This window comes from Cinclus cinclus, chromosome 1, assembly GCF_963662255.1.
Source record: "Cinclus cinclus chromosome 1, bCinCin1.1, whole genome shotgun sequence".
Classification (NCBI taxonomy): Eukaryota; Metazoa; Chordata; class Aves; order Passeriformes; family Cinclidae; genus Cinclus; species Cinclus cinclus.
In genome coordinates this window covers 114,589,002-114,615,622 of record NC_085046.1, presented here as the reverse complement: position 1 = coordinate 114,615,622, position 26,621 = coordinate 114,589,002, and the positions used below count along the sequence as shown (strand labels likewise).

Here is a 26,621-nt window from a genome sequence, read left to right as displayed (position 1 = left end):
TTAGATGTTAGGAAGAAATTCTTTACTGTGAGGGTGGTGAGGCACTGGAACAGGTTGCCCAGAGAAGTGGTGAATACCCCATCCCTCTAAGTGTTTGAGGCCAGACTGGATGAGGCTGTGAGCCATCTGGTCTAGTGGGAGGTGTCCGTGCCCATGGAGGGGGGTTTGGAACCACATTATTTTTAAGGTCCCTTTCCATTATTCTGTGATTCCATTATTTTGACTGGAAGCATGACAAGGAATGCAGCAAAGAAAAATCAGGTTGGCTATTGTCAAACATATATCCACAGATGCTGTTAGAAGTTTGCAAAAGCTACATGCAAATGTTGCAAGTTTTCTTCAAACAGGTGCTTTTACAAATTGATTAGAGAAATAGTTCATGCAGATGATAGAAGTGGTTTTCAAACTGTGATCTGCCTCCTTAGATTCTGTGAAGTACTCCTGAAGAGGACCCTGAAAGACAATTAGCCAAAGTAAACCTGCCTTCTGTAAATACAACAGTTCTCTATTTATGACCACAAATTGAAAATATTTGAGTAACACTGATCAGCATACACCTGAATTCACCTCAGTGCAGAGAGTATGTCAGACTATCTCTTGAGGTCTAGAAGCCTGTAATTCTTTTAATTCCTAAGTGAAAAATTGTATCCTCCCCATGAATCATTTTTTCTAACTTATAAATATGCAAAAAAAGCAGCATTTATCTACTGCACAAGAGATCGTTGTTCAGATAAATTGTTCAGATACAGCAGCAGCTCTATGAATTGTTTTTATACAAACGAAGAATTTTTACGTGACTCCTCTTTCCACAGAGGTCTTTCTAGGCAATGACAGGACTTGAACAAACAGCATGAAGCTGGGTCAGGGGAGGTTTAGGTTGAATATGAGGAAAAGGTTTTTCAACAGGGCGTGGCTGGCCACTGGAACAGGCTCTCCAAGGAAGTGCTCACAGCCGCAAGCCTGACAATTCAAGAAGTGTTTGGACAATGGACTCAGGGACATGGTGTGACTCTTGGGGATGCCCTGTGCAGGGCAGGGAGCTGGATAATCCTGGTGGATCCCTTCCAATTCTGTGGTTCTCGGCTTTGAACACACCTCTTGACCGGACAGCTTCTGTCATACGCATTACAGGGACAATGATCTCACTGCAGTGGAACTACATTTAAAACTTTTATTTTAATCCACGTAACGAAGCCGTTTCGCAATGTAATACAGCGTGAGCATCCCTCCGTGCGCGCCGCGGAGGCCCCGACGGGCCGCAGAGACACCGCAGCCCGGGCGAGGGCGCAGAACCCTCGGCGCCGGCTGACTCTGTTTCCCCGGCCTTTCCCCTGTGCCACCTTCCCCGCCTCTCCGGCAGTATCAACGGGGCGGGCCGGGCTCGCCAGCCCGGCTGCGGCCGCGACCGGCCCGCTCTCCCCGCCTCCCTGAGGCGCGGCCTGGCCTGGCCCGGCCCGGCCTGCTGTGGCGGCGGCGCCGGCGCCTCGGCCGTGCGGCTCCATGGCGTTCATCCGCAGGCGGCGGCTGGAGCGGGAGCTGTACTCCAAGGAGAGGTGAGCGGCAGTGCCCCACCGGCCCTGGCCGCCCCGCTCGGCCCTTGCCCGGCCCGGCCCCAGCCCCGGCCCGGCCCCGGCCCCTCCGAGGGTCCGGCGGAGCTGCGGGCGGCGGGGCCTCCGGAGAGGCCGCGGCGCAGCCGGGAGGAGAGCCCGGGCGCTGTGCTGCCCTCGTTGTTACTGCTCTGAGATCAGGTGGCTGATGGTTCGTTCCCCTGAGTTAAGGCTGAAAAGGGTGTAGAAAGGACCTGGGAAAACAGGAGTGCTGCTTGTCTTGCATAGACCGCATGAAAAATAGCGTCTTGTAGATTTTTGTGTATTCCTTTGTTCTCAGTTGTGCTTATGGCATGGAGCTGTGCTTCACTGTAGTTTGTTGTGATGTTTTTTCCTTTTTTTTTCCTGAACACTATAGTCAGTGTACTGTCAGCCCTTAAATTACAGACTCTGTGTTGTCTCTTTAAAGTGTTAAATTCAATTAGACTGTTCCTGCTTGCTGACTGTAATCTTTGTTTTGTTTCTGAACCTATAACAAAGGCTTATCACAACATGCTTGAGTGTATCCTGAATTTACTCTCTTATATTTAGGTAGTGTCCCACTTTCATTTGCCTGGCTTAGCTGTAGCTGCCTTGTCAAAAAGTTCCAAAATCTTTTACAAGCTTAATATTTTCACATAGGAGATCTCTGTGAGAGCAGTGGGTCGGCGTGGGTCACACAGCAGAAGGAGACCAATTTCTCTGGGGGGTCAAGGATCCCCAGCTGTCTCCCGCTGCAGGGACCCGGGAAGCAGCAGGCTGGTCCTGTGCGAGCCCTGTGCGAATTCTTCCTGGTGCAGGTCTCTGCTGGCTACATAAGCACTGTTTATTGTTGATGAGAAAACCACATGATGAAGAGCTGGACTCACTCTGTCCGTATAAATTCTAATTCATAGCTGTACAGACCATGAAGCTACCACCTCGTCTGGTTGTTTTGTTTGTTTGTTTGTTTTGTTTTGTTTGTTTATTTTTGAAGTACAGATGTGTTCTGGATCACGTTTTGTCTTCTTGCGTATCTTGTTGCTTTGGGGAGGGCTGTTGTGTCTTCAGTTGTGTGTGTCTTCAGTTGTTTCTGCAGGCAGAAAGGACAAACTTCTGGTTTGAAGAAGGAAAAGAGAAATGTTTTTAATTGTGAAGTAAAGCACCGTAATTGTAGGAAAAGCCAGTAAAATTACTGTTAACTGTGCTATGGATTAATGTAAATAGGTTTTTTTTTTGGGGGGTGGGGAAGCTGAGAAAAAAGGCCAAAAATCAGACTTGTCCCAAAGAAGCCAAGTAGGATGTAAATCTCTTATAAAAAGCCCTGAGAATATACCTCAGCATATCAGTCTGTCAGCATTACTGATGTACATTTATTGATGAGAACTTTTTTCTTTGCTCATACTTTTTGTTTGCTCATACTTGAAAGCATATCAGGATCTTATTATTTGAGTTTGTAATTTGAGCACTCCATGAAAGATTAGTCTCATTCTCATTTGCACTGGCAGCTTTTCCTGTATCTGCAAACCCATTTCTGTTTCTTCCCCTTGACTAACAATTGATATTAGTATAAAATCCAAGTAAATTTATATGTTTTGAACCCTATATCAGGTCCCTCCCTCTCCCTCTTTTCCTGTGCTTTTCTCAACTAGGAAATCTTAAAAGCATTTAAGTGATTTAAAATATTTTGAACTTAGAAATATCAGTTCAGAAATACTGTATTTTTGTTGTGTGTTGTCCTTATAGTTCTACCTTAAAACAACAAAAAACCTGCTAGCTGTGACTTCATTCAAGGGACAGGTTCTACGAATTCTTTTACCTAGGTGCTGGGTAGCTGTTAGACACACCAACTTCTGCTTGAAAGCTTTCTTGATCTTTATATCCTCAGTGTAGATATTTCCAAGTTAAATGACCAGGACTTTTTAAAATTTTGTGGTAACTGCATTTCATGTGTTTTGGTTTGAGATTTGTGGGGGTTTTTTTGGCTTTTTGTTACTTGCACATTGCTTTCTACAAGACTTTAAGCTATAAAAGTTCCAGTTAAGAATACTGTGAAATTTGGTAAGTAAGAATTTAATCTTCTTAAGCAGTTGCTTTGGAGGGAAGGAAGATCAGATTAGTTTTAAGTGATCTGAAAAAAAAATTCTTCTTAACTAATTAGTCTACTTTAATATCTAGTTACATAAACCCTCTTTTCTGACTATATGCCATTTTTCAGTAGAAAACAAGAAAATGCTGAAATATCTTGTGTGCAGGACAGTTTATTTAATCCCTGAAATAGTCATCCTTCATGAACAACAATCTTTTTTGCAAACAATTTTAATTATAAAACATCAAATTAGGTGATGTGGTGTTTGGCTCAGGTCGTTGCTTTCTTTATAAATTGATTTCTCACTTCTGCTGGAAGTGTGCCCAAATGCAGGCAAATGTAAACACTTGATACAGGGGCTCTCTATACAGTGCTGCTGGTTTGTCTTGCACCCTGCTTGGCTTCCTGTGTGAGGGGTTCTTCTCTTCTGCTGGATGGAAAAATCACTGACATGAAGCAGCCTACTGGCAGCATGTAGGTGCTGAAGATGGATCTTTGGTGTGATGGTTGCTTGGGCATTGGATTTATATATAAGTACGTACTATTTTTACTTTTATTTGTTTCCCCCATCAATAGCCTTACTCTCTTGAGACAAAATATGCATAATGAAGGCTTTTATCAACATATCAGCAAACGAGTCCTACAGCTGGCCTATAGATAATTGTTCTTGTTGGAGGAGGTTTAATTTTAGAGTTGGTTTTGCATAGCTGTGTGCTGCTGCTAGATTGGGCTGCCCTGCTTTTTCATCCCTGACAATTTCCTTCTGTTATCAGGATTGTGCTTCCAGTTTCAGGTCAAGTGATTGTGCAAGGTGTGTTGAAAACTTGAAACCCTTGTGTCCAAGTGGATTTCCAGCATGTGCTTTTCTGATGAAAGGATGAAAATAGTAAGACTTCAATCACAGATTATGAATTTAAAGCAGGATCAATGGGTATCTTTCCTTGGTGGTATAAAAAGGATTTTGCCAAGGCACTGGTCCCTGCATGGTCATTCCTGTGTCCAGTTTGAGTAAGTCCAGTGCTTCAGCTGGTAGGTGAAATTGGTATATAAAATAAACTGTGGACTTGTTTTGTTTTCTTCCCACCCCCCGCTCAGATGTTGTTGTATATCTGAGTCTTTTTCAAACTGAAGTATAGAGCGACATGCACATCAAGCAAAGTAACAGTAAAATCCTCAAGTAGACTAAGCCTGATGCAACACACTTTTGTTTGGAGGGTATTTTGTAGCATCTTGGCAGGATTTATAAACCCCAGGTTGTAGTTAGTAAAGGGTAATTGGCTTCTTGGTTGCATGCTCAGAGCAATGCTAGGAATGTTTGGGTGATTTTGGATTCCCAAACTTTGTGTGTTGGGAATGACATCACAGAAGATGAAGTTTTAGAAGTGTTTTCTTATGCGTCTTAGGTGTGTTCTTGACTCATATTCCTCAGACCTTTTCTGAGTGGCAATTACATGGTAGCTTTTTGAAAAAGGAAGTGAGTTCTGTTTTTCTTGGCAAGATTATTATCTCATTTTCTACCTGGAGCTGCTTCTCAAAAGAATACTGATTCCCTTCACAAGAAAATACCTTCCATCTGACTGGCATATGAATTTTTCAGTTATTCTTAATACAATCTTTCTGGGACTATAAGAGGACAGGAATTTGAAATAGGTTTTCAAGCAAAATTATGTTGGCATGCTTTAATTTACCTCTCCCCTTAAGTGTAGGTGCTTCCCTTCTAAGCTCAAACAGCTCCTCATGCAGCTTCTCGCAGTTAAAAGATTAACTCTTTACTCCACCAGGTTCTGTATACTTTTAACATTGTTTGATTGAAGATGTTCCAACACAAAAGCTCTAAATAAAGCCTTCATTAAAGTTAACCTGGGGAGATGTAGGGATGTGTGTACCTACACTGTACTGATGGTCCATTGCTGTAGCTCCTACCCCCCCAACATATACCCTCAGACAGGCACAACTATGGCTGAAAATGTTTTCATTTTGGATTTGGGAAACTCCTTGTGTTATTTAAGTTGGAGGTGTTGGTTTCTCCAGCTGCGTGAGTTGTTATTGTAAAAGGTATTCTCTTATGTAGAAAATTCTTCTTTCTTCCCTCTCCAAGCTGCTGCTGTTGATTTTTGAATTCAGAACTTGCATTAAACCTGAGATGTAAAAGTGTAGGTGCCTTTCCACCCACTCTAAAGCTCAAGGCTTTGCCATAGTGGCAGTGGTGGCTACCAATTTATTTAGCCCTGGAAAGTGAAACTGCCTCTTTCCCAGCACCTCTTGACAGCAGAGCTGCTGTGTGGGTTTGCTGCATTCCAGAGGGTAAAACCTCATTCCTGACCACCTTGCTCTTGTTCCTGACCCCTTCACATGGTACTATTTCTGGCATTCCATGTACCCTTCCATGTGCAAAACTATCCTGGGAAAACTCCACAGCTCTGAATAGAAGCTTGCATTATGGCCTGTGTGCTAATTTGATAGCTTTTTAAGGCAAAATTGAGTGGTCTCCACAACAGGAAGTAGTTTTTTGGGGCATTACAAGTGTGTGGGACCAGCAAAGTAACAAAGTTACTGAAGCTGCTTTTTATTTTTTTTTTCCCTTCAAGTTCTATTTTTCAAATATTACATGTAATAAGAAAATACAGTCATCTTGGAAGTTCTCTGAAGGTTTGTTTGCTGCTGGTGAGACCTTGAGGATAAAGACTGGACTGTTAAGAGGCTATACTAGAAGGCATTGAACATCTTGCAGACTCAACCCATATAGCTACTTCCATGGGGTTTGAACTTCTTTGAAAATCTTGTCTAATTTGTCTCTTTGTAATTTTCAGAATAATATATTGGAGTTTTGGGTTTTTTTCTTTTTTTTTTTTTTTTTTTTTTTTTTTTTGGAGAGCCTAGTACATCAAGTTCATTGTACAAGAAAAAAATGGTCAGTGATCCCTGAAGACATGCCTGTGGCTTACAGTGTGTAGCAAACCATTAAATACCACTGTGACCACATTTGTGGGCATAAAACTGTCTTTATTAGGATGGAAGCATAAAAATATCCTGTAATAAGCTTTAAGGTGGGAGCTTTATTTCTGTATTTCAAAGTATTTTGTGTCAACAGATATTCAAGTTGCTTTCCAAGCTATAGCATTACCTTTCTCTAAGTAGATTTTTAATAAACACTCATTAATGATTTATACTTGAGAAGTTTCAAGTAACAAGTAGGCTATTAATTTTGAAAATGGATCAAAAATTAACCACTTGCTGGTAATAAGAAAAAAAGTCTCAAACTTGATCCTTTTCTGTTTGCCTGAAAAATAACTTTATGGTATTTGTTTATTACTGTATTACAGGAATAAAAGGTTTACAGCACCAGGCAAAGGTGCTGAATAGCAATTTTAATAGAAACTGAAGGGATCGCCAACAAATATGTAAGAATCAGAACTGGGCCTTGTTTGTTGGTTTGTTATTTGGTTGGTTTTATAGATGCTGGTTCTTGCTGATAATTTAAAAGTGGAAAAAAAAATCAAACCCCTTTTTCATTTTTGATACCAACACATTTTTTACATTACCCAGTTAAAACTTATGATTTGTCTAACTGCTTAGATTGAGGGATGTTTATGTCTTGGGATCAAACTTGAAGGCAGGGAAGGGTGGACTGGGGACAATCTTACTTATTGTTACTTGTCTTGACTTTGATTTTTTTGATCCAGGCTGCTATTCCAGGTCAATATGACAAAGTCATAGGTTTACAGTGTGTGCTGGTAATTACACAGCGGTGGGAACAGTACAGCTGCTCAGTGGCTGTAAACCAAAATATAATTTTCAACTCTTACAGGTTGAACCAGTTTCTTATACAGGATATCTCATGCATTCTCTGCCTACTGTTACTTTTTGTTTTATTTTTTTTTAAGTCTTCCTGTCATGCGCGGAATTAAATTACTATTTTAAATCTGTGCTAAGCATGCATACAAATTCTTGTTGTAGGGCCACATAGCAGTTGATAATATATACATTTGGTATGCTGGTCATCTTGATATCACAAGTGTCTTTGGAATATCTCTTTTAGCTCTTTGCAAGGCAGTCAGCCCAAAGCCCAACTGCTTAGTTGTACGTTGAAGATCCCCATTGCTGTAGTTTTATAGCTATTGTGATTGATGTCCTGTTTTTTTCAGGCCTTAACAACATTGTTTGCCTACTTATGCAATGTGCCAGAGACTGATCTGTACCCTTGCTCTCTGTAGATACTTGTTAAACCTCCTGGCAAGCCTGAAGTATCATCATGTACAGTGTTGGTTCTCAAGAGAGACCCTGTTGATACAGTAACTATCAGTGGCTCTGTTTATTTATGTGAAAGATATTTCTTCTGTGAAGATAAAAAGACTGTACTCTAATAATGTGAGGAAACTTGACTTTTCTTTGACAACTCTATGAATCGTTAACATACTCAAACGAAATTTAAATACTTGAGCAGTAAAGACTGAGATGAGTTGAGAAATTTCAGAATTAGTCCAGAAATCATGCATCATAATCTTCAGAGTTCATTATTAGCAGTAACTTGAACTGGTCTAGATTTGTTAGGCAGTGGTGAGATGCAAGTCTGAAAATTTTGCTTTCACTTACAGTATCATATTAATTTTAAAAGGGGCATTTTTTTGGTGACAGACTCTTGGGACAGGCAGTAAGTTTGTCCCAATTGCAGTGGGTGCTTGAGAGAAGTAGAGACTTGGGATTGCATTTGTGGAGATTTGATATCTGGGCTTTGTCTGCCTGCAGAAGTGACTTGTTGCAGCCTGAAAATACAGGAAAACGCAGTTAGAGTAAATGAACTTGCAAGTAGAGTAGCAACAAGCATAGAAATGCTAGGAAGAGGCTTCAGAACTACATGGAAGGCTCTGTGGAGAGTGGGAGGAAAAGATAAATATGGAAAATGCACTTAGCCTATATGATGGACGTTTTTGAGGACAAATGCTTTAACAGCTTCCAGCACAGCAGTACAACCCATTTTCAGACAGAAAAGCTAAGATGGGTGAGCAGGAGATCATTGCTCAGGAGGTCACTGGTCTCCAGCAAGAAGCTCTACAGTGATGCTGTCTCTGTAAGCCTGGGGAATGAGTACTGGTTTGAAACAGACGCAGAGTGAACAGCAAAAGGATAAACTGGGTGCTGCTAGCAAACATGGTATTTAAAAAGGAGTAAGCCTAGTTTCCCTACAGAACCTATTTAGCCTGTATAAAGAGTTTATCTTGAGTTTTTGTGCATGTCTTTGCTTTTTCTTTTTCTTTTCTTCATTACATCATCTGGTTTAGCAGTGATAAGTGTTCTGCCGGGGAGAGAAATACCTCAAATTCCTGTCCACAGCTTCTGGTTTTGGGAAGGTGAATTGATTTAAGGCATCAAGTTGATTTATAAAGAGACAAGTACAAAGATACAATAGTTTCATAGAGGTAATTATAATGACAAAATTTCCAAGAGCGCTCTCTTGGTTTATGTATTTTGGCTTATGTTGATCATATTATACTTACTGTGAATAAAAGCCAATGTTTTGATACAAATCATGGCTTATCTTGAATACATGAGGGATGCCTGCATTTATCAAAAAATTTAACAATATAGTAAGTACCAGTGCTGTCAACAGGTGAATTTGGAAAAAATATAAAAATGTGAGGAGTTCGTTAAAAGAATAGGTGGAGACAAAGGAAAGAGCCCAAGAATGAAGAATTTTGGAAATTAATTCTGTTGAATAGGCATTGTAGTTTTTTTGGAAAAAAAATAATTGTGGGACCATGAATGCCATTTCTCTGAAGCTCATGTTCCCTTTGTCAATAGTGGCAGTTTCCTGATGAAAGAGAATAGATTATTTTCAAAAAAATATGGGTGCTACCTTTGTTCCTGTTTTTTTTTATTATTACTTAAATTATAATAATTGGCTTGTTGATAATAAATTGAATGTTTATGATTATCATACTAGAAAGAAGAGCATTTTATTGGTGAATTGCTCTTTATATATCGTAACATATCTTTTTTTAAAAGCTTTAAAAATGTGATAAAACTTGCAAGATCTGAGTTTGCAAAATCAGAAATTTTAAGTTTGTCCTGGATGATTTCAACTAGATATGTTGAAAAATGGGCTACAATGGTAACTGCATGGAAGCTACCATGTTTCATCTCCTGAGTATAATTCCCTATGGCACAGAATAACCCTTGGGTCAGCTGGGGTCAGCTCTCCTGGCTGTGTCCCCTCAACTCCTTGTGCACCTCCAGCCTGCTTGCTGGCAGGGTGGGGTGAGAAGCAGAAAAGGCCTTGGCTCTGTTTAAGCAAACTCCGTGCTTAAATCTTTGAATTATCAACAGTTTTCAGCACAAATCCAAAACAAAGCCCCATGGTAGATACTGCAAAGAAAATCAAGCCAAAACCAGCACAATGGCATAATAAACTGTTTACGAGAGAGGAGAAAGCAGCAGACCAGTAGGACTAAGTGTCTTAGAAACACAAGCAGTTTTTGAGTATATAGACCCACTATTACTTGTAGTTGTGGTAAAACCTTTATTGTTATGTTCTGTTTAAGATAACAGCCACAGCAAAATCTTAAGGTGCACAAGATGTATTTTCAGTAATGCTATTTTTTCCATTGTGAAATATGCTTTTTGATGAACAGGCTGTTTGATTCACTCAGTTCATTTTGTGAACTCTTGACATATTTACTGCTGTTTCAATACTGCTCTGGGGACACTTGTTTATTAGTGTTTTCACAGGCATTTCTGTTGAAGCATATCATGAGCAAGGTACAAAAAGCTCAAACTATGAGTGTAAATAAATAGTAAGTACTTGTGCAGATCAGATCAGTGCTGCACACAAACAAGTTGTACTTCCAGCTTAAGTTGTTTTTGCTTTTCCTGCTGTGCCAGTATCAACTGGTGTTCTCTACAGCTGAAACACTCAGTCACTTGAGTGTTCACCCTGTTAGAATCTTGTTGAGTTTTGATCACTTGTAGTAGTTTCAGTTAAGTCGGTAGAGAAAGCATTTTCATGTTCTTCCTAATCTGGCCTATTTGCATTTACTTGGTACCAGCATTGGCATTACTACCATCCTGCAATTAAATACTTTTAAAGACTTCAGTTTCCTATTTTTGTTTTGTTGTTGTTGTTGAGGTTTGCTGTTAATCACATTAGTCCATGAACAGGCTTCCTAGGGGTTGAACAGAGGTATGGAGGAAGTACACAATGTGATTGGTGAGGAAGGTAATGCTTCCTCAGAGGGCATCTGTCGAGTGACTCAGTTGCGTTGTAAAATCTGTGCCAGTGTTTTTACTTAACATTTAGACCAGTGTAATTTGGCTTAGCTTCAAAACAATCTAATTCCATCCATTCTAAGTGATTAGTTCCTTTATGTGTCATTGCATATTTTGCCTGGCATACATTGGTCAGGGATAAAGCAGAAAGCCTGGCTATATTTGAGTAGTTTCCACCTAAGACACCAGAATGAAATATCTAACCTTATGTGTGTAGGAAGAGCATCAATTTATCTTCTTCACATGTAGACAAATTTTCCATATAGTTTGTTATTTTAAAAAGCTAAATTAATTCATTATTGGGGTGTGAGGTGCAGCAAAGAGATCAGTGAAAACTTTCCAAACACCCAATATGTCTTATTAAGAGTACTAACTGTTACAGTATTTTCTCTTGGAATAAAATATTTTACTTCTTTTATTTGTAGGTTTTCACTGCTTCTTCTTAACCTGGAAGAATATTACTTTGAACAGCACACAGCTAATCATATTATAAATAAAGATTGCAAAGATGAAAGGTACAAAACTCTTACATGCCTTAATTTACTGGAGTCATTCTAGGCTCATGTATCTCAACACATGCACAACTTTTTTTTTTGTTGTTGTTCCTTTTAGAAAATTCAGAGGCTCCCTAAAAATCTGTTCAAAGTCAATTATTTTTGAACCAGATGACAATATCCAGCCCATTATCAAGGTAAGCAGTGCAAACTTAAATTTCTTGATAACGAAAGATTCTCTTTAAAAAGCTTTTAAGAAAGACTGTGTATTTTTATAACTTACTGCAGATACCATTGAGGGATTGCATTAGTATAAAAGCCCCAGAAGATAATGAAGCAAATAACCCTTTCACACGGTAGGTAAAGTTGGGATCCTGTATGTATTTATGTTCTTTTAAAGCCCAAATGCCCAACATTTCAAATATCTTATTTACATTTTAGGAATACATCTGGAGGGATTTCTGTTGTATGTAGCCAGGTAAGGCCTGCATATAATAGATTCTTGATGTATAAATGGGTCAGGTTACCTAAATAATCAAACTTATACTCCTTAATGGTATTTTTCCTCAAAACTGTAGTCCAAGAGTGGGAAGTTCACTGAAAACAAAACTAATTTGTGTCAGAACCTTAGCATTAATGTGAAACTGTTGATGCTGAAAATTGAATTAAAATTGAAAAATCTTAATTATTAATTAATTACTTCATTAAGTCATTAATTCAATAAACAGAACTTTTTGCCCTACATTTTCTAATGGAGTTTAGGGAAACCTTGGAATTGAATGAAAAAGGAAAATAGACTGTAATAAACCTTGTTATTAATAATCTTTAGTTTGGTCTTGTTATACTGCTTTCATCTACTTTCTGCAGCATGTTGTGGTAATGGCAAAGCCATCTAGGTCCCTGCAGTTCAGCTTTGTGAAAATTCTGGATTGTGCTGTGTGTCCACCAAATAGATTTGTCACCAAAATAGATTTCAGAAGTTGTCCTGAAATACTGTCTTCAAGTTTCAGTCAAGAGTTGTGATGATGGATGTATTGTTCCAAAGCTGTAAAAATATAAAAAAAAATGTTCATGTGTTCCTTTCACGATAGAACAGAGTTGAGGCAGGAAATACAATTTTAAATATTCTTGTATATTTCTAAAATGTGTCTTTACTAATGCCCAAGATTGATAGCCTTGCTCAGCTACATGCTGCTGCAGTCAAATACAAACTCAAGCATATAATAGAGTCTATGCCAGAGAAGTTTGTGGTTTGTGTTGAAGTAATCAGTATGTTTAATTTCATTTTGAAGCTGCTTCTGTGGAAAATACTGTGTAATCTCTTTCTTGACTTGGCAGGTTTTCTCGTGTACTGAGTGATTTTTAAAAAACTATTCTAACTCCTCTAGGCAATGCTTCCACCATACATCATTACTATATTCTGAAGAACAAGTAATTATAAGAAACATATTGTAGGAAAGAGGAATTAAGTTTTAAGATGGAAGATGTGGTTAGCACACCCCACTCCTCCCATTTGTAACTTCCCAGTCATCTTCCTATCTCTGAGGAAATGTTATGAAATACTTAGGTGACATCATTAATGCTGGTATTTTGTATAAAAGGCATATGGAATTCCAAGTGTCAAGTAGTTACTAACTGTAATTATGACAGATCATGATCCAACTAAAAATACAGTTTTTTAAGTAGAATTTTGGTCTTGTAGGAAACCACACATAGGGAGTACTTGGAACATCTTAAACATCTTTGCCTTTAATACTCAGAAAAAATTGTTAGTATGTAGCTGGATAAGCAGCTTTTCTTTCTGTAACAGACAACTTGGAACTAAGGGCTTTAAAATATGGTAAATGGGAATAATAATTTGAGATTATTTCAGTATTTTTTCTTAAGATAAAGCTGGGGGAAATCCTCCAAAAGAAGAAATTAGTACAGTTTTTAGTACAGCTTAAGTTTTTGGTCAGCTTACAAGTAAAAAAATCCAAACCATTGTGTTTCCTTATGTAATGTGGAGTACTCAGTATAGTTATCCTGCAGAAGAGCAATGAATGTGAAGCAGGTTTCTCATTCTGATTCTCCCATGACCTGATTCAGGTCTGTACATGCTGATGTCAGATGAAAGACACTAATTACCATTGTTTTTTAATGTAGCACTTAGAGAGGCATGCTGAGCTTATGGGCTTCTAAGCCTACCACTTGCTTTCTTCTGCTGGGTGTTTCTTGGAGCAGTTGTGTGGTGAAGGTTGGCTCTGCTGCCAGCTGGTGGGAATGAGGAAGGCTGTATGTAGCAGCCAGAAGGATTCTGCATAGAGAGCATCACACACATCCGTTCCAGCAAGTTTAGTACTTGCCCTTGGTTTGGGACAGCTGCCATGATGCCTTGGAGTGTGGAACCACAGGTGTGCTACCTATAGGAAGGACACTGAGGCACTGGGAAAGGACCTGTGATCAACCAAGTCTCTTGGACCAGGAGTAGAACACAGTAGGCTATGCAGTTGTCACCCCAGGACAGCAGTTCTGTGTGTTTTGTTCAGTTCAGAACCAGTCCTAAGTTTAGGCCTGAGATTTAGCAAGTTTGAGCCTTCTCTACAAACACCAAAACTACAACTTATTTCTGGCTTGTCACCCTTGAGATGGTGGATGGTAAGGCACAGCATGAAAATTAGTGTGCTAGCAGTCATGTCTTTTTATAGGAGTTATAAGAAAGTTCTGAAGAAGGAGAGTAATTTTATGTGGGTTTTGGAGAGGAAAGATGTTCTCAGAAATGAGGCTAGCAACAGAGAAATAAAACTGTTCAAAAGCATGGTATTGGATGAGGGAGGAAATCTGGTGTTCATTGCAGTTGGAGCTGGAAGCAAAATGTTTCGCAGCAGAAGAAAGGCATTCATTTGAGAAAATTTGCACAGTGCATATTGCGAGTTGTCAGTCTGGGTTAATTCCTGTTTGGACAGAACCTTGAGCCACTAAAAGAGGGGGAGGATCTGCCTCACTGAATGTAGCTGTGTGTATTTGCTTTAGTACTGCAACTCCTTGAAGGTCATATGATTAGGATAAAAGCCCACTAATCAACTGTATAAGTAAGCCTCTGAACTAAATTGTACTCTTGCCCTCCTTGCAGTTAGCTGATATAAAAGCTCATTGTTTTTCTGAAGTTTATCTGGGGTAGTTAAAGCAGGATATTACAACCCAGTGTTTTGCTCGCTTAAACAGTGTGCTTGGCTTTGTATTTGCCACTACTTCTGATTAATTTTTTTATTTTTAAAGATGTGAATCTGTAATGTCTCTTACTCTTTCAGGTTTTTCTCATTAAAGAAAGAAATGTTATTGCACCCTATAAAACAGTAAGAGTAAGTATGTATTTTTTCACTGCTCTTAGCAAACTGGAGTTTTGTAAGGATATATGTTCTCATTTCTGAAAGAGTAAGATAATTATCATTTGAGGAATATGACAGTGAAGCTTTTAAAAAAAAGTGATTGCATATTGAAAAACCATGTCTGAGTTCTTCTGTGATGGCTTTCTAATACTTCTTGGAGGACATGCTGCAAACTTGACACTTGCCATTTACCTTGATGTGCAACTCTATGGGCTCAACAGTCAGTTATCAGCTGACTGCTCATGTGCAGAGGACTCTGCATTCTGGCTAAGTGGCTTCTCCTCAGTTCTACTCAGACCTGAGATAAGAGATTTCTAATTGGTATTTCCCATCTGAGTGCTTCTCAGTTCAAAGAAATGGCAGATAGGGCTGCTCACAGCAAAACATAGAGCTTTCTGCTGTGTTTCCTGGTTGCTTTCTTTTGGTGGAGTCAGTCTGCTCCAATTCTGAACCTGGAGGTTTCAAGGCATACAAGCAAGGATTCTTTGCTTAAACTGTGAGATTAGTTAAGATACAAATGCAAAACTTTTGTTTTACTGAGTTAACTCACATTTTGTCCAAGAATTGAAGAAGACAGAATTATATTTCTCAGTGTATTTGTTCAAGTAAGGAACTTCAAGAATGATAGAGTCCATAAATTTGTATTGCTGTAGTGAACAGCAAAGAGGCAAGAGAGAATCTCTGTTGTCTCAACAAGTGCTTAAGGTTGGTTTTGTGATTAGATTGCCTCTTAAATAGGACTTTAAAGATTTTTCTCTCTCTTTTTTTTTTAATTCTAGTAATTCTTCATGCCTTGAACCTGTTTTGTGTTCTAATCCTTCCATTATCTGTTTTGCAGCCATGTGCAAGATTTATTAAGTATCAGACAAGTACCTTACCCCATTGCCAACACAGTGGAAAATAAAAGAATCAGAAGGGTTGTTTGGAAAGCTTTTCACTTCATTTTCTCCTAAGTTATGATTCATTCACAGCTAAAACATTTCTGACAGTTAGCCATCACAATTTACTTTGCTAAAGTGCAGCTATGATTCTGTGTTTTAAAACAAGGAATCTAGTTCACCTTCAGTCTTTTCTGATTCTTTCTGTTGCTGCTGAATATCTTCTACTTGAATTGTTGCCAATTCCATTTATGTCACTGAGTGCTGGAATTGAGTAATGCATTTTATCTTCCGTGTCTTTCTTTGATTGTTTCAGATCAATTACAAAATACTGAGCTGTTGTCTTTGAATATGGCTGGAGAGCTGCAGAGACAACTGCTCACAAAAACTGTCACATTGTTGGCTGCAAGTGATACTTGTAGACCATTCACCAGGATTTCTGAGAACTGTTTTTTTCATGTTGAAGAGAAACTGCTGGGTGAAATGTTGCAAGGCTTTTATCTAAATTGCTACTGAATTTCTTGTCTCCCTATAATCTAGTTCCATTTGCTTTTTGAAGCATGCTTTCCTTTTGCATTGCTGTTAGTTCAGCTCAGATCACATACATTACACGGAAGATCAAGATTTTCATGTCTTCCTTCCTTCAGTTTAAAATCAACCCAGTTGTATCTACTGACCAGTGTCTTGTTGTAGTGTTACTGATCACTTGGTTAGTTTTTTCTTAAAGTTTAGTCCCAGAAATCACAAAACATTACAGAAACATATTGATACAGTTTTATACTACATTCAGAGGTCATGAAAGGATCTGATAGCCTTTGCTAAATGTGAATTGTGGGTAAAGTTAGTACCAGTTGATCCATACGCATACTTTTAATATACTTAAGTTAAAACGAGGAATGTCTACTGTAAAATAACACATAAGAAAACTAGGAAAACTTTGTAGGGGGAAAGTGAGTGTGCCACATAAGCTGGTCCATGTGTTAGTGAGGCTTTTGTAAATGACTAGTCAAAATAGGCTGTGATTGGATTTGGGATCTTTTCAGCTCAAAACTACTTATGTAGATGACAATGACTAACCTTTTTAGCCTAGTCTTTGCAGATTTGATGTGCTGGTGTCTTTCATCTATGAGAAATATAGTAGCTGTTTAAAATACAACATGCCATTTGCTAGTTATATATTTGCATGTGTTTAAAATAGATATTAAAATAGCTGATATTAAAATAGGCAGAACAGGCACTACTACATTTACTGATGTTTGCGCTACATTAACTTACTTCAGAGCTACTGTGCTGTATTGTATGAAGCAACAGACAGAATACTGCACAGAGAGCTTTCCACAGGGAAGATACATTTGTAAGGAAAAAAGATCAGGTTTTACATCTGGTTTTGGAATATTTTGAAGTATAACACAATCTTTAAAATCATAGTTTTATGAGGTTTTAGAGTTTTATTATTTAGGGGTATTTAGTTTAGTTTGGTTTATTTTTATTTTTTCTCCACTGAGTTCTATTTGAAATTCATTTGTAGTAAATGTACTTTTAATTTTAGGGTAGAGAAGAACACTTATTCCAACTGGATGTTGCTGGGAAAGTGGGAGATGTTGTGCAAACTCTACATCAGGTATGTGGTTATTTGATATCCCTGCATAGTTTGTCACAGCATCTTTTGATTTTTAGTATGGAGCTTTATTTGTTCTCAAGGTGAAAACCTTGGAATATTTGTTTTTAAAATGTGCAGTTGAACACAGCATCTAGTTCTGACAGCTGTTGTAAGTGACCCATGTTAGGTTTTAGCATGCAAGATGGTAGTAAGAGAAGTAGTAACATGGAAGTAGCCATGAATAAATATGTCCTACTTTAAAAAGAAATAGTAATAGATCTTTTATTATGCCATTACCAAGAATGCTAAAGCTCCTCCTGTTTTCTATTGATTTCTGAGTTGTGTGGGACATCTTTCTGCTATTTCACTTAAAGCTCATTTTTTAGCTTTACAGGGCTTCTTGTCTAGATAAGATGGGAGATCAAGCTGCCATGGTGAGTATCTGATTATTTCTAATATCCCTGCTTAATAATGAAAGGGTGATATCGCTGTTTAATAATTAAGTTCTCATTGAATTTGAATCAGAGACCATATTAATTTTTCTTTCCTTCCGCATTAGATAACTGCTATATTGCAATCACGCTTGGCTAGAGCTTCATTTGATAAAAACAGGTACTTTTCTAATCACTTTGTACTGGGAAATCATTTTCATCTGGTTGGTTGATTAGTCTACTGCACTGTTAGATGGCTGGTTGAGTTAGTGTAAGGTCTCTAAATTTAGAGAGTTAGCTTGTTAGTATTCTGAAGCATCTGGAATGGAGAGTGGGAAATTATGTGCTGTGATGATAAATGTGTTACTTTGTCTCCAAACATTTCATTTCTCCATGACTTTGTTGCAATTGGGCATCAGTAGATTCCAAATGAAACTATAGTTTTAGAAAAGTCAACTGGTTTACTGCTCTGAGACTGGAGCAGAATGTAGCAATGTTCCTTTCTGGAGTGTCTGTTATAGCGGAGGTCCCCACAAAGACCTTTATTCCTGTGTAAAATAGGCTTAGTGAAGTCCCTATTCTGATGTCCCAAGGCTATAAGCTAACTAAAATCTTTCTAAATACTTTAAGGGTGCCTCTACCAAAGTAAGAACTGGAGGTAAACTTACTCCTTTTCTTCACTTGTAGATTTCAAAGCATTTCTGAAACGCTGCATATGGAATGTAAAGCAGAAATGGTGACGCCACTGGTGACTAATCCAGGGCATGTGTGCGTTAGTGATGCTAACTTGTACTTCCAGCCTCTTAATGGATATCCTGTAAGTGCCTCGTAGATGGTCTTGCATACAGTGTGAGCACGCTGCCCTGCTAGTGGACAGTTTTCATTTTCTGTACTTTTTCTCTGAAATGCGTATAGAGCACATCTCCAAGAAGGCTATTTTCAGTTATATTTTGATCATTAGTTTTCCTTTGATCTCTGCTGCATTCAGTGTATCTTTTCCTCTGAGGCTTCATTCTGTGCTAACTTGCTGAAAGTTTAACTCTACTGACAAAGCACAAAATGTCCTTTGCTCATTGTCTACTAATATTTGAAGATCATTATTTGTAACATTTCATTTAAGATAAACTTCTCAGTCTTCATCTGACAGCGATCCAACTTAGTGAGAGCTTTGTATACATGTAGTTTACTTTGGGAGCTCTTAGCTAGGTTTTCTATTAAACTGATAATTTCTTTCTCTGGAGGAAAGCTGAGTGCGTGTTGCAGATGGATAACTGCTTTGGAACTTTGTCATAGAAACAGTAGTGATCGTCTGAACAGGCCACTGACTTAGCTATGATTCTGTGAAATACCTTTAGTACAGACATGGCAGTAGCATGAGCACCAGAAAACTTTAATTCTCAGATAATTTTTCTTTTTCCAATTTGCTTGTCAGCATGTGAGATTGGATCAGCAGCCCTGGTGCTGTTCCAGCTGGGTATGACCGGTCCTGCAGGCTGGTAGAGCACAGTCTGCCCAGGGATGAAGTACCAAGCTAGACCCATCCTCTAATTCCTATGCTGGACTGCCAGTTCCCTGCACAGGGCTGAGAACTGGAGCATAACTCTAGTGCTCTAATCTGCTGGTGCCCTGGGAGGAAAGAAAGGAATCTGTGCCTAATTTGAGTGTCCTAAGGATGAGGAAAAGACAAGCAGAAGATTCAGTGGAGTCTGGAGACTCAGACACAGGGAAAATAAAGGCAAAGCTCTAAGTGCTCTGAAAGGAACATTGAGTTAGAGAGATTATGTCTGTTACAAGAAGAAGGAATGTTTGGAGCTAGCAGAGACTGGAAAAGGGAATTGGAGAAAGCATGTTTGACAAAGGAGGAGGAATTTGGGGGCAGACTTTTTAGTAGAGCCTTTTGCTATAGGTCAAGGGTAATAGCTTTAAACTAGAACAGGCTAGATTCAAACTAGATAGAGAAAAAAATAAATTTTACGAATGAGGGTGGTAAAACACTGGCATAGATTGTCCGGAGAGGTGGTCGATGCTCCATCCTGGAAATATTCAAGGTTAGGTGGGGCCACACTCAGAGTAACTTGGTCTAGTTATAGGTGTCCCTGCTCTCTGCAGTGGGGTTGTACTAAATACCCTGTATATGTCCCTTCCTACCTGAATTACTCTATGATTCTGGCATGCTGGAAGTCAGTCCAGGCACGGGCACGGTAAAGGTGTTTCAGTGGGATAACGGTGCCATTCTGCTTCCACCCGCCAGGTGGCACCCTTGGCGCAGTTTGCCCAGCAGCCCACGGGCTTCCTTTGGATACTCATTGTGTTCTGCTTCTCGGGTGCATGAGCATTGCTACTGGCCGCAGACTCGGGGATAATACACTGCTGCTTATTGATTCCTAAACTGCTCTGCTACTCAGGCAAAAACCAACAGCAAAGACAAGCTTCCTCTTTTTAATGTAACTGCTCAGCATCGCTATTCCACTGCTAAAATGACATGGATGGATATTGTTTTCATATTACTAGTAGCTGTAGTCAAGAAAAGCTTCCATTTGGCTGAGAAGGGTAAAGTAGAAGAACATAAACCTATTAGAATGTCTCCATCTTTTCTTCCCCCTCCCTCATTCCCCACAGAAACCAGTAGTACGAATAACACTGCAAAATGTGCGTCGCATCTATAAAAGAAGACATGGGCTGATGCCACTGGTAAGCTCCAGTTTTTATTTTATTGTCTTGCTGTATATATGGTTTCTTAAAGGGACCAGCTGAAACAGTCTTCATAATTAAGTAAAAGCCATGTGTTCTTAAAAGCTCTGTATTAATAGTGAACAGTACTCAATGATCCTTTCTGGTTTTTTAAGTGTTTTCTTTTCCTGTGTTGTCAAAAAGATGAAAACAGAATGAATTCTGACAAGGATGAAAAACTTCATTCATAAGCAGTCAGCATAGGAGAAGGGAGTACTGTTGGGGAGAAATTAATTCCTTTTATCTCAAGCACCTATCGTGGGATAGAATTTCTCTCTCATGGTGTATTTTCTCTCTGGATTGATTAGTGGAGGAAGTTTAGTTACTGCTTCATATTGAGACTGGTGTGGAGTGATGATTCTTGCTGTACATGACTGAGGAATGTCAGAAGCTCTGCAGTGAAACCTCAGTTGTGTGCTTTTAGTGTTAGCCCTGAAATTTCAATCTTGTAGAATTTCTTTTTGTCTCAAAATGCATTTAAACCACGTATACTTTTTTATATACTTTTATATAGTGAATGTAGTGATGCAAATAATTAAACGTCTATTACCTAGGCTTAATCAATCCAGACAGAGCAAATCTATTGGCTCGGTGTAAACTGAATGCTGTTATAACTGGAAATAAACAAATTTAGTGTAGTTGTTTTGGGTTTGGTTGGCTTTTTTTGGGGTTTTTTTTTTTTTTTTTTTTTTTTTGTTTGTTTTTTTTTTTGGTGGGAAAAGCTGCTACCCAATACAGAGTCATAAGTCTTAGATATTAGTAACTTGAGCATTCTGTTAAAAACTACAAATACTACAGCTTGTCAATAATTGCTCTCATTTGTCTTTTCCCCCCTTTAACATTTCAGGGACTTGAAGTATTTTGCACAGAAAACGATCTGTGTTCTGACATCTACTTGAAATTTTACAGCTGTCAGGATCGAGATGAGGTCTATCGCCTTATTGCAAAATATATAGGTTTGCAGTATTTATTTATTAATGTAGTGTGTAGTACCCTGTGAAGGGAAATTTGTCTGGATTTTGCTCTGTTGATGTGTGGGAAGAATGAGAAAATTAAACAGATATATAAACTCTAAAACTTTTTAATAGAAATAAACAATGATCAGAATGAATGTTGTAAAATGGTACCAATTTGGTTGGGTTTGGAGAGCTGAGTGTGAAAGCTGAGATGGCATTATTGAGGCAAAACCAAGTTTTTTGATTTGCAACTTGATATGCACTGTCATTTAACAGCCCCTTTTCCCTCCCTTAAAAAAACAAAACAAAAATCTAACAAATGAAACAAACAAAGCCACAAAACACTATCTTCAAACAAGGGATAAATAAGATCCAGACATCTAAATTGTGTTTTGCTGAAAAAATATAGACTAGCTTGTGTGTGGTTTCCCCAAGTCCTCAGTTAAGACTCTCTTGAGAAACTTCCTCTAATAGGTGGATTTCCACTGCACACATCATCATGCCATGGTTGCAGTCCTTCTATCCTACTGTTTCAGGCACTTGCCCAGGTGCTGTATACTGAATCAATGGAGGAAAGTTTAAAAATAAATAAATAACCCATAACTTATAATATAGCATAACTTGACGTTACAGCTGGTAAGTAGAGTAGTGCAGTTTGAATGTCCTGCCTATACTTCAAAGAGAACTCCAGGTGCATAATTCCTACTTTCTTGAGTGTGGGTCAAGTTTTCTTTTCCTCTACCCTCTGTTTCAGTGGATCTGAAATTAAATCCTGTTCATGTACATACATGACTTCTTTCCACAAGTTATGGTTAGTGGGCGTCCTTGGTTGCAGTAGGAAAATATATTTAACTTTTTTCTTGACTCAAACAGAATTGCTTCTAGAAATTTGAATGTTACCAGACTTCTGAGAGAGTTGTTCATTGTCTGCAAATATTTTTCCATTCCTATGTAAATATTCATTCATTCTTACTGTGTTTGGTTTCAGCACTCCTTCTTTATGATTTTTTTTGCCAAATGCAATTGAGACCCCTTTGCAGAGATACCAAAATATGTGTGAAGTATGATAACTATGGCAACATGAAGTTGCTACTTAATTCTGATTTGTTCTATTATGAAACTGTGCCCTTAATTATTTTATAGTATCTAGCATTAGTCACAGTGTCATTTGGGGACCAAACTCCAAACCTCACAATTCTTAATGTTTTATTTTATTTTATTTTATTTTAGAAAATCATATTGCAGAGCACACAGCTGAAAGTTATGTGTTGCAGTGGCAGCGAGGACATATATCAAATTACCAGTATCTTCTCCATCTCAACAATCTGGCTGATAGAAGCTGCAACGACCTCTCCCAGTATCCTGTATTTCCTTGGATCATAGCAGACTACTCTAGTTCAGTGTTAGGTATGTATGTATGAATAAAAAAAAAACAAAAAAACTACAGTGCATCATGGCCATCCTGAAATATGTGTGTGTGGGGGGGCTTTTACACTGCATAAATTTCATATTACATCAAATGAACCTGGCATTAGTGGTCTTGCATGGACTTGGTCTTGGGGGCTTACCCCTCCCCTTTAGCTTAGGGATATAGTGGAGGATATATTTATATACATACAGGTGTGTACATATATATATAAATACCTCACCTTTTTCTGTTAAGTATTGCATTTCTCAGATACAGGGTATGTACCAAACATCTGCTTGGTTGCTTTGCAGATCAGCACTACTGAACATTCAAAGAGTTTCTGTGATTCTTATAAATGGAAAGAAACCAGTAAAATGACTGGGTTTGATTTGTTGGTTTTTTTGGGAACAAGTTAGATGCACTGAAATGTGTAGAATCCAGGTGTTCTTTTATAATTCTTAGCATTGCAGATTGAATGCAAGAGGCTGACAAGGCTTGTGCCTAAATAGGCTCCTTGATTAAGGTCTTAGTGCAGTTTGTGTTGGGATTTTGTTGTTTTGAGGATTATGTCCCTCTGCAAGAAGCAGAGTAGGGGAATCTCATCGTATTCATCAGCACCTGCTCAAACAGTTCAATCTGATTGTATGGTGAGACTTAACTGTAGCCTGACAGAATGGTAAATGATAGGAAGAAGATGATACCAGCTGCTTTTGTGCCTTTGGTTGAGGTAGTACCTTAACTGCATGATATTACTTGTGGGAACTGTCCCATATATTAACTGTTAGTTCTTAAGCAAGAAGTATGAGATTATATGTACTTGGAAGGAAGATAAGTAGCCATTTACAGTAAGACTTCATAGGATTGTAGTTAGTAGAGAGGGAGAAAATTACTGGAGGGGTTCTGTGTTGGCTTTTGTTTGCTTTGTTGATGTTTGGATAGGTTGGGTTTTTTTTTTGGTTTGTTTTTAAATATTGGTTAGAATACATTAAAGTCTAGTAGAATGCTTGGAGTCTATAACCAAACATTTGGTTTGTTTGTTTTTTTTTTTAAGATCTGACAAAGCCTGAAACATTTCGTGACCTGAGTAAACCAGTTGGTGCCCTGAATAAGGAGAGGCTGGATAGACTTGTGGTATGTATATCTTGGCATTTATATACTGAATATTTTGTACCTTGTACATATTGTCAATAAAGGGAGCTTTGCCCAGCAAGCTTTGGGAATTATGTCTTATTAATTATTGTATCAAAAATTAACTATAAACTTTATCAGAAGCAAACATTCCTATAACCATTCCACATTTATTTTCCAGCTTAATTTAATCAGAACTGGTTTTGTCAGTGCTAATTTAAAATTATTTGAATCCATTTCCTCTCTCTTACTACCTTTTCATATGTACATGCTTTTAAAAGTTTTGCCTTACTTTTAAAATAATATCCTGAAATCCAGTTGATATATATATATGGTGGCGCTGAGATGCTATAAACATACATGGATTTATGAAACTTCAAAACCCATGGATTTAAATGCATGATGTAAAACATGTTTGAAAGAAATAAGAAAAAGTAGTAGAGATCTTAAGTATTTCTATTTAAGAAAAATACTGCATTTGAAGGAGAGTACTTCAAAGGAAGGAAATTTGGATCCGTGGAGGTCAGAGCACTAACTTGAAAATTCTGTATGCTTATAATAGTGCACCAAGTTTTTCTGTTTCTCAAGGTAGGCAGGCTTTCCTTTCATATGCTGTCAAACACATACTTAGAGACTTAGAAGGTCCTAAGTTGCTTGGCTTTTAGTTATTTCTGTAAAATTATTGTCTTCTATGGAAAGTTAATTATTCCAAAATAATTTACAGAACATTAGAAAAAATATTGCCAGAATAACTACATTATATCAACAAAGAAGACTTCAATGTTTAAAATCATGTAGGTTCCTAAGATTGTGGAAGGCAAGAATATGAACAATATTGTGTTTACAGTAACAATAAATAAAGTCTTCCTGCTAAGGTCTTTCTTCAAACTGTTATTGGCTTCATGCTTACTGCAGTGAAAGTCTGTTTATATTCTGTTTATATTATGATATGTTTTAGAGTAATGCATAGGAGCTTCAGACAGGAAGGAATCTTCCAGGTTGTTGGCAGTCAGTACATTCTTCCATACTTTCATTAAACTTGATGTGAAAGACAAGAAGGAAGCATTTGTTTGCACGTTGAATTTGAGTCACTGCAGTTATATGCTAAAGTGGGAGAGGGAAAAAACACTGAAAACCTGTTAGTTCTGGATGATCAGTTATAACAGCTATTTTGCCATATTGATTTACTGTTCTGATTAAAGCTACATGCATATTAGAACTTAAAAGTTTGTTTTATCGTTAGAATCAAAATTGAGGGTGGGTGGTCCTAATCTGTGTCTTTAAAAAGAAACAGCGTGTATGTGTTCTGTATTGAGGAAAAGCAGGAGTGCTGATTTGAAACAGAGGTTTCTTTCTTTCTTTCTTTCTTTTTTCCTGTGTTGCAGACACGTTATCAGGAAATGCCAGAGCCCAAATTCATGTATGGAAGCCATTATTCTTCTCCGGGTTATGTTTTGTTTTATCTCGTTAGAGTTGGTAAGACACCTTTTGTATGCTCTCTGAGCAGACAGTTACCTCCAAAGCAGACAAGGTTTGGGGCAAGCTGATGCTGTTTTTCTTTCTCCTTAGCTCCAGAATACATGCTCTGTCTGCAGAATGGAAAGTTTGATCACGCTGACAGAATGTTCAACAGGTTTGTTTACATTTTTGTCTGTAACTAGGCTGGTTTTGTTTTCAAATATGCATCGATGGGGAGTGCAAAGCCTTAGAAAATATTTTTTTAACAAATGTATGATTGATCTGTCTTATCTAGCATTGCAGAAACCTGGAAAAACTGTTTGGATGGTGCAACAGATTTCAAAGAGGTAAATGGCTGGAAAATTATTCAAATCTTCTCATCTGTGCGTAGCTTTCTCATCTGTTGTTGGTTTGAGAGTGTTTTACTGGAGTGTGTTAAGTTTTTTGTTGCTTGTTCTTTTCAATTGTGTGGGTTTGGTTTTTGGGGGTTTTATAAGGCTGATGACAGCATTTATGAATTCTTTATTAATTGTATATTTATCCTATATCAACTCCATGGTTGCTCATCTGTGCCTGCTTTCTGGCTTTTAGTTTTAACAAAAGTATCATTGTGAATGTTAGTGGAAATGCATAGGAATTACCAGAGTGTGGATTAATGCTGAAAAGACAATTCTGTGTGTTGTCTGCTGGAATCTTGTAAGGATTTGGCTGCTATTGCAACACTGTGTCTGGAGAGTTAAACTGTAGAAGTAGTATCTTGGGTTTTTGAGCCTTGAGAAACCCTAACTTGTAGAATATGTTGAGAATAATAAACTGTCACATAGTAAATACTGTTACACTCCCTTATCAATGAAACATTATTTAATACAGTGCTTTTAAAAAATAGTCTACAGTTAATGGTTTGATATGCTGGTATTTAAATAATTGATTTAACATCTGAAATGTCATAATTTTAGTTTTAGTCTAGATTTTAGTCTTGACTCTTACTTGATGTCTTAAAAATGAGAAGGCAGGTATGCAATGACAGTTCTGAAGATACTAGTAGCTGTTATGGATTTATATGTCACACATTACTTGTTAAAAATGTGTGCCATTCTGAATTTAGCAGTTTAGCTCAGAGAACAGTCATGTAGGGAAAATCTGGAAAGCCTGTCCAACTTTTGGAATTGACATATGAACTTTAATAACTTTCTTTCTACTGAATGATCTGTTTAAGTGATCAAAACTAAGCTAATATTAAAACCTGGTTGGTT

The 26,621-nt window shown here is 38.0% G+C and overlaps 1 protein-coding gene across 3 annotated transcripts in view; it reads left to right on the top strand.

The window, feature by feature from the left end:
* The first annotated feature begins 1,463 nt into the window (after positions 1–1,463).
* NSMAF (neutral sphingomyelinase activation associated factor) overlaps positions 1,464–26,621 on the top strand; it is a 38,323-nt gene continuing 13,165 nt past the window's right edge. The window contains exons 1-17 of one of the 3 annotated variants that reach the window (XM_062489186.1): positions 1,464–1,553; positions 11,343–11,432; positions 11,530–11,608; positions 11,700–11,767; positions 11,853–11,889; positions 14,702–14,752; positions 17,207–17,278; positions 17,644–17,691; positions 17,817–17,869; positions 18,376–18,505; positions 20,308–20,379; positions 21,266–21,374; positions 22,605–22,781; positions 23,834–23,913; positions 25,296–25,386; positions 25,480–25,543; positions 25,664–25,715. In XM_062489186.1, the coding sequence (XP_062345170.1) occupies positions 1,501–1,553; positions 11,343–11,432; positions 11,530–11,608; positions 11,700–11,767; positions 11,853–11,889; positions 14,702–14,752; positions 17,207–17,278; positions 17,644–17,691; positions 17,817–17,869; positions 18,376–18,505; positions 20,308–20,379; positions 21,266–21,374; positions 22,605–22,781; positions 23,834–23,913; positions 25,296–25,386; positions 25,480–25,543; positions 25,664–25,715 (1,326 nt within the window). In that variant the 5' untranslated portion in view covers positions 1,464–1,500. Of the gene's footprint in view, positions 1,554–11,342; positions 11,433–11,529; positions 11,609–11,699; positions 11,768–11,852; positions 11,890–14,701; positions 14,753–17,206; positions 17,279–17,643; positions 17,692–17,816; positions 17,870–18,375; positions 18,506–20,307; positions 20,380–21,265; positions 21,375–22,604; positions 22,782–23,833; positions 23,914–25,295; positions 25,387–25,479; positions 25,544–25,663; positions 25,716–26,621 lie in introns of those variants that run through there. The other 2 variants (XR_009933036.1, XM_062489194.1) reach the window with 2 other exon arrangements.